The sequence below is a fragment of the Lampetra fluviatilis genome, chromosome 65, assembly GCF_964198595.1.
Source record: "Lampetra fluviatilis chromosome 65, kcLamFluv1.1, whole genome shotgun sequence".
NCBI classification, from domain to species: Eukaryota; Metazoa; Chordata; class Hyperoartia; order Petromyzontiformes; family Petromyzontidae; genus Lampetra; species Lampetra fluviatilis.
This window is the reverse complement of record NC_136339.1, coordinates 3,039,150-3,053,325: the sequence shown is the minus strand read 5'-3', so window position 1 is coordinate 3,053,325 and position 14,176 is coordinate 3,039,150. Positions and strand designations below refer to the sequence as shown.

The window sequence follows — 14,176 nt, the reverse complement described above, 5'->3', positions numbered from 1 at the left end:
GGCCTCAGTGCATCGCGGATTTTTCGAACTGATTTAAAGGCCTCATTATACCTGTGCAGTAACACCATCATCATCATCATTCATCATCATTATTCATCATCACATTCATCATCACATTCATCATCACATTCATCATCACATTCATCATCACATTCATCATCACATTCATCATCACATTCATCATCACATTCATCGAACTACACAGGTCTGTCATCGTCGTCATTGTCATCGTCATCGTCGTTACTGGAGTCAAGTCTCAAGATACTACTGTCATTGGTGAGCGTAGAACACCATGATACGCACCGTATGAGAGAGAGAGAGAGTGAATGTATAATATTAAGGTTTCATAATTAAATAGATTTAAGTAAAAAAATATATATAAAGTATAAATATACATATTTTAAACATTCTGGTACCCACACACACACATATATGGAAATTCCTAGGGGGGGCCAATAATCCTACTTGGCGGATTTTCACCTATCGCGAGGAGTTCCGGTCCCCATTAACCGCGATAAACGAGGGTTCACTGTAGCAGCTAACATCATCATCAACACCAGCTAACATCATCACACGCCTCGCCAGAGAGAAGCAGTTCCAGCCAGCGCATTAGGGGCGAGTTGATTAAATGTTTGACCAAAAATAACGGGCTAATTTCCAAGTTGATAATTTTGTACGGCCCGCGAATGATGTTGTAAATATCCAAATGGCCCTTGGCAGATAAAAGGTTCCCCACCCCTGGTCTATAATCATACCTTAATTTTGGAGCTTTCGTGACTGCAGGAATTATTCTTTGGTTCTTTCGGTAAAGTCACGTCTAAAGATAAAATAATAAATTAAATAATAGCATACTACGACGTTTCGATTGCAACACAAGCAATCATCATCAGGCATAAAAGAAATAGCAACAAAAATCTAACTAGAAAACTATAGACAGACATACAAGCAGACAGACATCTCTCTCTGTGTGTCCTTGTGATGCCTGTCTGCTTGTGTGTCTGTCTATAGTTTTCTAGTTACATTTTTGTTGCTATTTCTTTTATGCCTGGTGATGATTGCTTGTGTTGCAATCGAAACGTCGTAATATGCTATTATTTAATTTATTATTTTATCTTTAGACGTGACTTAACCGAAAGAACCAAAGAATAGAATCATACCTGTCAACTCCTTATCAGTGCCCTACCTTATTACAAATCAATTCAGACCTTAGTGGTCACCCCGTGCCCCCTTATGAATCTCAACGTCCATCCTATAAAGTCCCATCACAAGGGAGAGAAACACAAACAAATAGACAATCACCACTAGTACACTCACCACTTGTACACTCACCACTTGTACACTCACCACTTGTACACTCACCACTAGTACACTCACCACTACACTCACCACTAGTACAACACTCACCACCACTACACTCACCACCACTACACTCACCACCAGTACAACACTCACCACCACTACACTCACCACCAGTACAACACTCACCACCACTACACTCACCACTAGTACACTCACCACTACACTCACCACCACACTCACCACTACACTCACCACTACACTCACCACCAGTACACTCACCACCAGTACACTCACCACCAGTACACTCACCACTACACTCACCACTAGTACACTCACCACCACTACAACACTCACCACCACTACACTCACCACTACTACAACACTCACCACCACTACACTCACCACTACACTCACCACACTCACCACTACTACACTCACCACACTCACCACAAGTACACTCACCACCACTACACTCACCACTAGTACACTCACCACTACATATCGGTCAAACCCGCATCAATTGCGCTAACTTATTATAGACCAATTCAGACCTCATTGGTAACCCCGTGTCGTTATAAATTTCAACGTTCATCCTACAAAGTCCCATCACAAGGGAGAAACACACAAATAGACAATTAATGTGTTTCATGGAACCTCCTTTGCCAGTCCCCAAAATATGATAATAGGTTTTTCCCCCTTTTTTCTGGCAACAAAACAGCTGTGTTGAGATGTTAAAACACCAAAACTGAAACCTTTTTACGAGGAATCGTGTCTGCATTAACCAAAATGCTTGTGGTCAGAATGCAAACAAAAAAACACTGATAACATTGGTCAACACACTTTTTCTGGAATAAGGTATTCCAACGGTTTTAAGGTAATTTTGGGTGCTGATTCCAAATCTGGCATCAGTTTTTGTCTATAAAATATTGCATTTTCAATAAAAACTGCAGAAGAAAAATATTAAATGAATGTGGATATCTACATAAAATGATATTATAAACACACTATCCTGAAAATACAGCACCATATTTTAACACTAAAGCAGTCACTGACTCGCAACAACTTGCAATCATAAGTGGCAGAGTTAATTTCGGGTAAAATCAATGAAAATGGGGTATGCCGATAGCATAAAAATGAGATGTAACAGAGCAAATCTGAGATCAGATTTGGAATCGGCACCCTGAAATTAGTCTAAAACAGCTGCAAAAGTCCAGGCCAGAATTGTTTTTGTTGTTGTTGACCTGTGATTTATCAGAGTTGTGTTTAGTTTACATTATGACTGCAAGTATTGTGGTCAATGCAAACATGACTCCTTGTAAAAAAAGGTGTCAGTTTTGTTGCCAGATAAAAGGGTAAAAAACCAATTAACACTATACACTACCCTATACTACACTATATACTACAATACACACTCCACGATACTATACGACACTATACACTACACTACCCGCTACACTACATGTGTTTTTTTTTTCGATTTAAAGCTTTCGTGACTGCAGAGATTCATCTTCTTGGTTCTTTCGGTAAAGTCACGTAGAAGGGAAGTAATAAAATAATAAAAATAAAACATAATAAAATAATTCTCACGACGTTTCGTCCTCAACGCAAGCAGCCGTCCTCAACAACTTCTTGGTTCTTTCGGTAAAGTCATCACGTAGAAGGGAAGTAATAAAATAATAAAAATAAAACATAATAAAATAATTCTCACGACGTTTCGGCCACAACGCAAGCAGCCGTCCTCAGGTGGAGAACAGGTCCGTCAAGTAGACAGAGTTGTGGCCGAAACGTCGTGAGAATTATTTTATGTTTCATTTTTATTATTTTATTACTTCCCTTCTACGTGACTTTACCGAAAGAACCAAGAAGATACATGTGTTTTTGTTGTTGACCAGTGTAATCGATGCGTTGTCTCTGAAATTGATTGGTCCACACCAGAGACAGCTTTCTTTTGAGCCTCTTCTCAAAACGGTGTTATACCAGAGGACACCAAAAGGCTTACAGCAAAAAATCAATTCCACTATCAGAGTAATGAGAGCTCGGGGTAGAGCATCTGCATCATGGGGACCTCCTTTGCCAGTAGCAAAATATGATAATAGGTTGCAGTTTGGTGTTTTAATTATAAATTATTATCAATTAATGCGTTCCCCGTATTGAAACAGATGTCCGGCGAACGGACCCGAAAACTAAATTTCCCTGTACAAGAAGAATACGGAGTATATACCGTACGGGTCCGACGGGGTATGCACGTAACGTAGTTAGGTTCACGTTGTTATTCAGACGGGGAGAAGGAAAATTTGATAAAAGATAACGATTTGCGTAACATTTTATCCGAACTCAAAACCACACCGCGCACCCCCCCCCCCACCACCACCACCACCGAGCCCAAAGCAGCCGCATATCCAATCGCCTCACGGCGAAACTTTTTAAACTTCGCTTCAACTTTACTTTACTCAAACGCAGCACGTTTTGTTTTAAAACGAACAAAAGAAAAGAGACGCGCCACTACACTCGCCGTGCACCGAGACGAGAGACATTTAATCGCCTTATTTGTGCACAAAAAGCACGGCGGGAGGCCTAGTGCAGTAGGCTTCGCGAGGCCTAGTGCGGCAGGCCTCGCTAGGCCTAGTGGGGCAGGCTTTGCTAGGCCTAATGCGGCCGGCTTCGCGAGGCCTAATGCGGCAGGCCTCGCTAGGCCTAGTGCAGGCTTCGCGAGGCCTAGTGCAGGCTTCGCTAGGGCTAGTGCAGAGAAGGCTTTGCGAGGCCTAGCGCGGCAGGCTTCACGAGGCCTAGTGCAGCAGGCTTTGCGAGGCCTAGTGCAGGCTTCGCGATGTCCGCCTCGCCTCATGAACACCAAATCGACCTTTGCGACGAGCTAAATACAAATTGCGCCCAGAACACGTTAAACTTTCGCGCGATACGTTGAGCGATTGAATGCAAAAGTAAATAAGAACTTAAAAAAAGCTTTGTTATCGAGTCGAATTCCGTCACGGTTTTGACACCGGGCTTCGTAGACCCGACGGCTATTATTTTTTATTTTGTTTCAAAGTCAACATTTTTACATTTAAACACTCGGGATGCCTACGTTGTGTATATTTTATTTTCTTTAACGCAATAATCATCATAATTGTAGTGTTGGTTGGTTAAAGTGATAACAGCTCAAGTGGCGCTAAAGTCGAAGTCAGCTTGTCTTAAGCGCATTAAATATCAATATCTCAGACGCCGTTTATTTGTTTAATGTTAACATTATAAACACACGCAACGTTGCGCAACAATTCAGGGTGTCCACACCAAACACTCGTAGCAAGTTTCCAGGAGTATAAACGTCGCTGCCAAAAGAAAACAGTAAATTAACGTCCAGTAATTGAATTTTAAAACGCAAATCAACCAAACGCTGTTTAAAGCGATTACAAAAACCAAGCGAACATTAAAAACACACACAAATAGACATTTCACATCGCATTCATGTAATAATTGCCTTCGTGCGTTAATAACACGCCGTTAAACGTGAAGTCCAAGTATAACAAAGCAATCAAAACCACGTTGGTTGCGTAATTTTAATAAAAACTTCAACAACCTCGGTCAAATCCACTGCTACTTTTGCCTCACTTCTTTAAATCCCAACTAAGTAACATCCCCCCTAACAACTTGTAAAACACAACAGCGTGTACAACATCTCCTCGCCAAGGCGACTAACAACAATAATTCGCTACTAAGTGGCTTGTGCCAGGCTACGTGCACCTTGAGGCCAGGCTAAAAACACAAGCACCACCACCATCATCATCACTAATCACGACATACTCTCTCACAAACTATAATCGCCACACAGTAACACGTGGAGCCTACAGTCGAGGTGTAACTACGGGGTTCTGTAAGGTTGTTGTTATGTTGTTGTTGTTGTGTTGGTTGTTGTTGTTTAAAGATGAAGAGCCGTATTGACACATTTCACCCGAGGCACTTAAGCTCAGCACTTAACTCTGTGGTTGTGAAAGATTTCTCGTGTCTCTCACTTATGTTGTTGTTGTGTTGTTGTTTGTTGTTGTTGTGTTGTTGTGTTGTTGTCAAGGTGAGTAGCCGTATTAACACTCACACTCCACCTCTGTTGGCGAGGTTACTCAGCCTAAGTACAACATCGTGAACAGCTTAGGCTAAGGTGTACAGTGGATCTGTAAGGCTGCTCTATCTTGCACTCGTTGTTGTTTGTTTATTGTTGTTGTTGTGCTGTTGTGTTGTTAAGGCAAGTAGCCGCATTGACACTCACAATCCATCTCTAACAACATCGCGAGCAGCCAACCTTCTAGGCCACACCGGACGGCGATCGTAAGCAAGCAATAATAACCCACTAATTTGTTTTAAAAGATCCGCAAAATGAAATGCAGACACGTCAAGAAGCAGCAACAACAACAACTACACCCCCACCCCCACGCTTTTTTAAAAATTCAAAATCCGACGGTTCAGGATCGATCCACCCCGAGGCCCTATAGGCCACAGCGCATGAGCCCCGGGGTGGTGATGATGGTGGTGGTAGCAGGCCCCGGGTCCACATCGCGTTACATTCACGATCAGTACGATTACAATAGGCCTGCTACTACTGCCGCTGCTATTGCCAGCAGAAGAAGAAGAAGCGAGAGGTGGGAGCAAAGACAATGATGATGATGATAGGGGGAGAGATGAGGATGAAGATGGTGCGTGAAAGTAAAGGGTAAAGGTAGTGGTGTAAAGACACCCAGACGACTCACCTGCCTGCGAGACTCTGCCCCAGCATGTCCATGTGCTTGCCGGGTATAGGACCCGCGGTCACGGGACCAAACACGGGGGTCATGTGAGACGCGGGGGGGGCTACGATCCACCACTCTCCCCCCACCCCCCACCTGCTCTCGCGAGATCTCCGCCTCCCCACTTAGACCCCTCCCCCATCCAACGCTCGTTCTCGCGAGATCTCCACCCCCCACGCATATCTCACCCCTCCCCCCACCCGCTCTCGCGAGATCTCCGCCTCCCTCCTTAAACCCCTCCCCCCTCCAACGCTCGTTTTCGCGAGATCTCCACCCCCCACGCAGATTTCACCCCTCCCCCCACCCGCTCTCGCGAGATCTCCGCCTCCCCCCTTAGAACCCTCCCCCCTCCAACGCTCGTTCTCGCGAGATCTCCACCCCCCACGCAGATCTCACCCCTCCCGCGAACCTGCTTTCGCGATATTTCCGCTCGCTTGCTAAGCCCCACCCCCTCCACACCCATTGGGTGTCACTGGCCACGCCTCCTCATTTAGCCCCGCCCAAATTTTTATCTCACCCCGCCCCCTATTCGGAATCAGAATCACCCCCCCACGCAGATCCCACCCCTCCCCCCACCGGCTCTCGCGAGATCTCCGCTCGCTTGCTAAGCCCCACCCCCTCCCCACCCATTGGGTGTTACTGGCCACGCCTCCTCATTTAGCTCCGCCCACATTTTTACCTCGCCCACCCACACAGACAGATCCGACCCCTCCCCCCCAAATGCTCGCTCTCGCGAGATCTCCGCCTCTCTCTCCATAGACCCCTACCCCTCCAACGCACGTTCTCGCGAGATCTCCGCCTCCCTCCTTAGACCCCTCCCCCCCTCAACGCTCGTTCTCGCGAGATCTCCGCCTCCCTCCTTAGACCCCTCCCTCTCCACCACCCATTGGGTCTCACTGGCCCCGCCTACTCAGTTAGCCCCTCCCCCACCCCCCGGTATTAAGCCCCTCCCCCACCCTGACCATCCCCTCCCCTCATTAAAAAAAAACCTCTGGCTTGCCTGCCTGATGATGCTGGTTGTATTGTGGTCTATGTAAACATGACTCCTTGTAAAAAAAGGTGTCAGTTTTGTTGCCAGATGGAAGGGTAAACAAAACAATCATCAAGATCCATATGCTTTTCAATTTAAAGCTTTCGTGACTGCAGGGATTCATCTTCTTGGTTATTTCGGTAAAGTCACGTAGAATGTAAATAATAAAATAATAAAGAATAAAATATAATAAATATTTCTCACGACGTTTCGGCCACAACGCAAGCAGCCGTCCTCAGGTGAAGAACAGGTCTGTCGGAAAGACAGAGTCTCATTCAGATGCAAGGATGAGAACAGGTCTGTCGGAAAGACAGCGTCTCATTCAGACGCTGTCTTTAAGAGACACGAGATCCATACCGGCTCCCCCCCCCCCAACCCCTTCTTAACCAGTATATACAGTGAGGGAAGAAAGTATTTGATCCCCTGCTGATTTTGTACGTTTGCCCACTGACAAAGAAATGATCAGTTTATAATTTTAATGGTAGGTTTATTTGAACAGCGAGAGACAGAATAACAACAACAAAATCCAGAAAAACGAATGGCAAAAATGTTATAAATTGATTTGCATTTTATTGAGGGAAATAAGTATTTCAACAAGTAAAAAACACAACAACAAAAAACCTTTAATATGAAACTTGATTTGAAGCTTTCGTGACTGCAGGAATTACTCTTTGTGTGTCGATGTTGTGTGTCTCTCTCTGTGTGTCTCTGTGTTGTCTATCTCTGCTTGTGTGTCTGTCTGTGTGTGTCTATGTGTGTATCTCTGTGTTGTATATCTCTGCTTGTGTGTCTGTCTGTGTGTCTGTCTGTGTGTCTATGTTGTGTGTCTCTCTGTGTGTCTCTGTGCTGTCTCTCTCTGCTTGTGTGTCTGTCTGTGTGTCTCTGTGTGTTTCTCTCTGTGTGTCTTCTTGTTGTCTCTCTCTGCTTGTGTGTCTGTCTGTGTGTCTATCTTGTGTGTCTCTCTCTGTGTGTGTCTCTGTGTTGTCTCTGCTTGTGCGTCTGTCTGTGTGTCTCTGTTGTGTGTCTCACTCTGTGCGTCTCTGTGTCTCTCTCTGTGTGTCTATGTTGTGTGTTTCTCTCTGTGTGTCTCTGTGTTATCTCTCTCTACGTATGTGTCTGTGTGTGTGTCTTTGCGTGTGCCTCTGTGTGTGTCTGTGTGAGTCTCTCTCTGTGTGTCTGTCTGTGTGTCTCTGTGTGAGTCTCTCTCTGCTTGTGTGTCTGTCTGTGTGTCTCCGTGTCTGTGTTTTGTCTCTCTCTCTCAAATGTAGTTCTACCTGATGACGATTGCTTGTGTTGCAATCGAAACGTCGTACTCTATATTATTCAATTTATTTTCTCTCTACGTGACTTCGCCGAAAGAACCAAAGAGTAACCCCTTTATATAACACAGACAGAGAGATATACGGAAGAAAAACATATTCTTGGGTTTTGTCGGTGAAGTCACGTAGGTAAAAAATTTAAATTAATAAAAGTAAAATAAAAAATAAAATAAAAATCACGACGTTTCGGAGGCAACACAAGCTTCCGTCTTCAGGTGGAACCGTCACAGCACGATAGCTGTATGAAGTGAGAGAAATGCCAATAAAACAGTCCTTGTATATATACTGGTTGAGGGTGGGAGGAGCCAAGGTAGGCCCTGGATATTATAAAAAATAAAAAATAAAATAATATCCAGGGCCTACCTTGGCTCCTCCCACCCTCAACCAGTATATATACTGGTTGAGGGTGGGAGGAGCCAATATCCAGGGCCTACCTTGGCTCCTCCCACCCTCAACCAGTATATATACAAGGACTGTTTTCTTGGAATTTCTCTCACTTGATACAGCAGTCGTGCTGTGACGGTACCACCTGAAGACGGAAGCTTGTGTTGCCTCCGAAACGTCGTGATTTTTATTTAATTTTATTTTACTTTTATTAATTTAAATTTATTTTTTTTACCTACGTGACTTTACCGAAAAAACCCACGAATATGAATCCTCGCAGTCACGAAAGCTTCAAATCTGGAAGTAAAAACAATCTGAGATCTTCACCGGACCGTGCCATTGAAGGTTACGGGACCTCGCGATGATTCCAAACCGCGCGTGCCAAACGCGCCGTGACTAATCGACCAAACCAGCCGATAATCACCCCTTCCTGGACAACAATCCCCCCCAATACACCCACCCAACCTGCCCACCACCATCCCCCTCCCCACCACCACCGCCACCTCGCTAAAAACAGATAATTGCGACCTTTAGCGAGCGTAAATGAACGTGGGGGACCCAGGGAGGGACAATTACAGAATCGGTGCGGTGAAAACTGTCAAGTCGAAGGGTCTTTGTTTCGTTTTGTTTTGAAGCTTTCGTGACTGCAGGGAATCCAATCTCATTGGTTCTTTCGGTAAAGTCACGTGGGTAGAAATAAAATAAAATAATGATAAATAAAATAGTTGTATTTTATTTCTACCTACGTGACTTTCCAGAAATAACCAGAGAGAATAATATTATTGTTCTGTTGATTTGAAGCTTTCGTGGCGGCAGGGATCCATTCTCTTTGGTTCTTTCGGTAAAGTCACGTAGAAGGGAAGTAATAAAATAATAAATAAAAAACATAATAAAATAATTCTCACGACGTTTCGGCCACAACGCAAGCAGCCGTCCTCAGGTGAAGACCAGGTCTGTCGGGGAGACAGCGTCTGAAGTTTCATTAATTTCATTCAGACGCTGTCTCCCCGACAGACCTGTTCTTCACCTGAGGACGGCTGCTTGCGTTGTGGCCGAAACGTCGTGAGAATTATTTTATTATGTTTTATTTTATTATTTTATTATTTCCCTTCTACGTGACTTTACCGAAAGAACCAAGAAGATGAATCCCTGCAGTCACGAAAGCTTCAAATGGAAATTTTATTGTTTTATTTTTATTATTTTATTATGTTTTATTTTTATAATTTTAATATGTTTTATTTTTATAATTGTATTATGTTTTATTTTTATTTTTTTATGGTGTTTTATTTTTATTATTTTATGATGTTTTATTTTTTATTATTTTATTACTTCCCTTCTACGTGACTTTACCGAAAGAACCAAGAAGATGAATCCCTGCAGTCACGAAAGCTTTAAATCGAAATGTTAATGTTTTATTTTTATTATTTTATTACTTCCCTTCTACGTGACTTTACCGAAAGAACCAAGAAGATGAATCCCTGCAGTCACGAAAGCTTTAAATCGAAATGTTAATGTTTTATTTTTATTATTTTATTACTTCCCTTCTACGTGACTTTACCGAAAGAACCAAGAAGATGAATCCCTGCAGTCACGAAAGCTTTAAATCGAAATGTTATTGTTTCATTTTTATTTTTTTATTATGTTTTATTTTTATTATTTTATGATGTTTTATTTTTTATTATTTTATTACTTCCCTTCTACGTGACTTTACCGAAAGAACCAAGAAGATGAATCCCTGCAGTCACGAAAGAAGCTTTAAATAGAATTTTTTACGGTTGACTGCTGTGCCCGTAACGCATCAGGGGACACGTTTTGATCACGTGACAATTATTAAAACCTTTCGCTAATTGGCCACGCGTGTGTTCGTAGCGCGATGGCGGTGTTTTCACGACGCGTTCATGTTTACGCGATCTGAACTGAAAAAAACGAAAATTCTCTATTATGGATAACACTGGTCAACAAAAAAACTTGTTTTTCTGGCCTGGACTTTTGCAGCTGTTTTAGACTAATTTCAGAGTGCTGATTCCAAATCTGACCTCAGATTTGCTCTATCACATCTCATTTTTAAATCCTTTATATTAAGTTCGCTTGCTTGCTTGCGTGCTTGCTTGCGTGCTTGCTTGCTTGCGTGCTTGCTTGCTTGCGTGCTTGCTTGCTTGCGTGCTTGCTTGCTTGCTTAGGACCGTGCAAATCTTTCGGTCGTTTTTTAACCCACTTCCCGTGATCCAATCGAGCTGACATTTTGCACACAGACTCGTTGTGCGTGACAATTCATGTTCGTGAAAAAAAAAATTCCCAAAATTTTACACTTTTTAGGCAAATTTTTTTTATTTTACATATATTCAAATTGAACTCATTCATGTCTTTGGCTGAACGTCACAGTGTAAGAGCCCAGAGCGTAACCCCTCCACAGGCCGTGGCGGAGTAGCGCAGTTGGTAGCGCCCTCGCTTCCCCGCGTGACAATTAATTTTAGTAAAAAAATTTTTCCAAAATTTGACAGTGTTTAGGGAAATTTTTTAAAAAAAATTAATTACCAATTGCTTAATGGTGGCAGGCAATCATCTGACCCATAGGTGGCAGCCATCTCAAGCCAGAGGACGAGAGGACTCTAGCCGCCACGCATATAAAGGATTTATAGTGAAGAACTTTGTTTTTACGGGTTAATTTTTTATGCTATCGGCATACCCCCATTTTCATTGATTTTACCCGAAATGAACTCTGTCACTTATGATTGCAAGTTGTTGCGAGTCAGTGACTTGCTTTAGTGCTAAAATATGGTGCTGTATTTTTAGGATAGTGTGTTCATAATATCATTTTATGTAGATATTCACATTCATTTAATATTTTTCTTCTGCAGTTTTTATTGAAAATGCAATATTTGATAGACAATAACTGATGCCAGATTTGGAATCAGCACCCCAAAATACCCTTAGAAACCGTTGGAATACCTTATGCCAGAAAAAGTGTCTTGACCAGTGTTATTATCGCTGTCTGGAGACATGCGTTGATATTATTAGAGGGTAAAGGCGCGGCTCACAACACTTAAAAGTCGTCTGGTGACGTCTCATTACTGGGAAATTTAATGTCATGCATTGTCCATTCCTAAAGTTATTAACCCTGTAATTGCAATTATGGAATTACATATTGCACGCCGCTGCCAGCCGTAATGCTTTGACTGCGAGAGCTTCCATAATTGCCTTTGCAGCTTCAGAGACGAGGCGATATTGAGTGGAGGGTAGATGGGGGATGGGGGAGGTGGGTGGTAGTGGGAGTAACGGAGGGAGGGCATTCAAGCGGTGCTAGGAGATGTTCACTACCTCGCATGGTATGGAGGAGGTCGTGGGATCGATCCCTACTCTGACGCCTGTTGCGTATTTGGAGTTTGCGTGTCTCTCTCTCATCATCATCATCATCACAGTGGCTAGGAGATGTTAACTACCTCGCCTGGTCTACAGGAGGTCGTGGGTTCGATCCCTACTCTGACGAAGCCTGCTGCTGTATATTTGGAGTCTGCGTGTTTCTCTCTCTCATCATCATCATCACGATGGCTAGGAGATGTTAACTACCTCGCCTGGTGTGCAGGAGCTCGTCGGTTCGATCCCGATGAGTAATGTTTCACGTCTAAGGGCTACCCACCCCTCTGTCTATAATCAATGGGGGCAGCTCTTGAATGTGCCGAACTGGACGCCTGTTGTATATTTAGAGTTTCAGTGTCACGCTCCCTTCCCCCCTCCACCCTCCACAGTTGTGAAAGATGCGTTTAAACGTATTTGGCTGCTATAGATTTCCACACGACGAAAAGCTACGCCGTTGAGTGTGTCATTTGGGTCGCTTCTGAAAGAGAGCTAAAACACATTGTCCTGCGGAGGGAGCTGGTAGGAACACGTTGGGTTGCTCGGTCAATGGCCTGCAGGGTCAACGGCGGCGTGGTGTATTCCGCAAATATGCCCGACTGTGAGGGCGGGCACAAGCCGGCGTGAGTAGGTGAAACGTTGAGTTTTATAAGGGCACCACGGGGTGACCAGCCCCTCCCCACCCAGCCCCACCCTCCCCACCCAGCCCCTCCCCAACCCAGCCCCTCCCCACCTTCCCCACCCAGCCCCTCCCCACCCTCCCCACCCAGCCCCACCATCCCCACCCAGCCCCTCCCCACCCTCCCCACCCAGCCCCACCCAGCCCCTCCCCACCCAGCCCCACCATCCCCACCCAGCCCCTCCCCACCCTCCCCACCCAGCCCCAACCCACCCTCCCCACCCAGCCCCACCCACCCCACACAGCCCCTCCCCACCCTCCCTCCCCACCAAGCCCCTCCCTCCCCACCCAGCCTCTCCCTGCACGACAGACGGACACAATAATCCCCTGTGGGCTGGTGGAACCAGGAGCTTCCTACCAGTATTAGCTCAGAGTTGACTGAGCTTGCGAAATAAAAAGTCCAGTTTATTTGAGTGTGTTTGGTGTGTGGAGTTGGCGTGCCTCTCTCCCCGTGGTCTCGTGGATTTTTCTCTCGGTTCCGTCTTCGGCTTTTCCCCCCTCCACATTTAGAAACAAAATCGCGCGCGTTTAGAGCAATGCCGTAATTATAATATACCAGCTGTACTGCCCGGCTTCGCCCGGGACTTGGATTCACCACACCCGGCCGCCTTTGTCTCCCCAGTGGCGATGTCCACACACCACAAAAGTTACTCGTTTGAGGCTGAGTCGACCTAGGGGAGGACCCAGGACCGGGTCAAATAATCGTCACCGGTGGTGGCCGTGAGCGGGAATCGAACTCGGGTCGCCGGGTTCCGAGCGCGGCGTTGCGCTACCCGCTACACTACACTGCGTTACGTTTCCACGTGCGCGGGTCACGTGACAGATGTGACGTCACAGCTCACTGGCCGTGCAAAAAATAAATGCATTATTGAGCTCACCCCCCCCCATAAAAAACAAACAAAAGTGTATTTTTATAATTTGTGCATGGTGTACAGTCTGGAAAGTACCCGCATGGCAAATTTGCAGTTTGTTGCATGTCGGGAAGTACGCTAAACATTTTGAACAGACACACATATTCACAACTTTGCCTTTTATATAATATATTCGGGGGGGGCATATCCCCCCCCCCCGATATATTCAAATATGCTCAAAATGTCACCCCCCCAAATATTTTGCTATAAAAAATAATTGCTATGCTGTGTAAATAAAAACAACAATTTGCTAAACCTTGGCCACAATATCTGGACTTGTCTTCATATAAATCAACGCGTAGACGTCTGTTCATGTGATTGTGGTTATGGTTGTACTTTAGTAATCCCTAATCTCTGCCATTGCACACAATGACACAAAAAAAGGTATAAAAGTTAAAACAGAGCAATGTAATGCAATAACACTATTA

General features: G+C 44.5%; 1 protein-coding gene across 1 annotated transcript in view; it reads right to left on the bottom strand.

Annotated features, from left to right (window-relative positions):
• The window catches only part of LOC144952017 (upstream stimulatory factor 2-like), a 54,958-nt gene extending 48,780 nt beyond the window's left edge, over positions 1-6,178 (bottom strand). Inside the window, exon 1 of the mRNA XM_078882407.1 lies at positions 6,036-6,178. Within this exon, the coding sequence (XP_078738533.1) occupies positions 6,036-6,118 (83 nt within the window). The 5' untranslated portion in view covers positions 6,119-6,178. The remainder of the gene's footprint in view (positions 1-6,035) is intronic.
• Positions 6,179-14,176: the final 7,998 nt, after the last annotated feature.